Genomic DNA, 1,285 nt, shown 5'->3' with positions numbered 1-1,285 from the left:
TATATATATATATATATATACACACTGTAATATATAGATTGACTGAGTTCCACTGACACACTGACAGATCAATAAAATGCTGATGGCATTTCCGCTCCAAGACCCATGAGTGGCTCTACACCAACTTTGGAGATATATATATATATGGCAGTGGCAGAACCATAGCGACCCAGGGTTTCAGGTGGGCTCCGCAGGGCCTCTGGTGGGCTGTGCGGGGTCTATGGTGGGCTGTGCAGCAGTGAGTGGGAACATGTTCTGGAGGTAGCTCCTTTCTTTTTCTTTTTTTTGCGGGGGCCCATACAAAAGTTTGCTATGGGGCCCTGTGATTTCTAGTTACGCCCCTGATATATGGTATTGATAGAGAATTATGAATTATTAAGTTAATTTAAAGACAGGCTCTAGGTGATTATACTAGCAGAATCTAAAAATGACTATTTTAAATACAGGATGAGGGGGTTTATAAAGTTGACTAGAGTTCTCCTATAGCAAAGATTTGAAGCCACACTTACCAAGATCAGGCTGCTCAGCTCAATCTGGAGTCAGCATGCTTGCCGAATCTTGCTGAATGCCATGCGAACCGCCAGCATGTGACTGGGCAGATGATTTATAAATCATCCCCTTAGAGTACTTGGTAAGGCTGAATTCACACTATTGTGTTGCTGTAATGCACTTAGTGCACGTTGGTGGGCTGTGGTACCGTTCATTGTACAAGACCCTACTGAATTGTACAATGCACATGTATGCCTGGGGTACCAGGAAGAAGCACCTTTACTTACCAGATCCCTGCTCCCCCCTGGCAGCCGGCACCAAAATCTTCTCTTTCCGGGGTGTAGGTGGTCCATCAGTATCCTCACATACAGTGCAGGAATATTGGCCCTGCATTGTTCTTGTTGACGTCAAAGTGCCTGTGACCGGCAGAGCACCATAGAGAAGAGGCTGCGGGGGCCGGTCACATAGCATGGAGCGAGGGATCAGGTAAGTAAAATCGGGTGTACATGATACAAATTTTGGCCGGTACCCGATAAACTGGCCAAAATTCACACAGTGGGTGCTGCTGTCGGCACCCTTCCGCCCGGCATCCCTCGATTAGCAGATCGAAGTAGCAGGTTGGAAAATTCTTGGCCGAATGGAGCCAATCAGCTGCAGGCTCTATTCAGGTATTATGACAGCGGCTGGCATCAACATTGAGGACAAATCTATTCTATTTTCTTCATTCAGCCCACGTGTTGAACGGAGAAGATATATGCATTTATACCCAACATAAAACTCCTTTCATTGGTACATA

At 45.9% G+C, this 1,285-nt stretch overlaps 1 protein-coding gene across 1 annotated transcript in view; it reads right to left on the bottom strand.

Annotated features, from left to right (window-relative positions):
• CNNM2 (cyclin and CBS domain divalent metal cation transport mediator 2) overlaps window positions 1–882 on the bottom strand; it is a 117,696-nt gene extending 116,814 nt beyond the window's left edge. The window contains exon 1 of the mRNA XM_018553397.1: window positions 777–882. Within this exon, the coding sequence (XP_018408899.1) occupies window positions 777–882 (106 nt within the window). The remainder of the gene's footprint in view (window positions 1–776) is intronic.
• Window positions 883–1,285: the final 403 nt, after the last annotated feature.

This window comes from Nanorana parkeri, unplaced genomic scaffold (genome assembly GCF_000935625.1).
Source record: "Nanorana parkeri isolate BGI_ZX_2015 unplaced genomic scaffold, ASM93562v1 scaffold119, whole genome shotgun sequence".
NCBI lineage: Eukaryota > Metazoa > Chordata > Amphibia > Anura > Dicroglossidae > Nanorana > Nanorana parkeri.
This window is presented reverse-complemented; position numbering and strand designations above follow the sequence as displayed.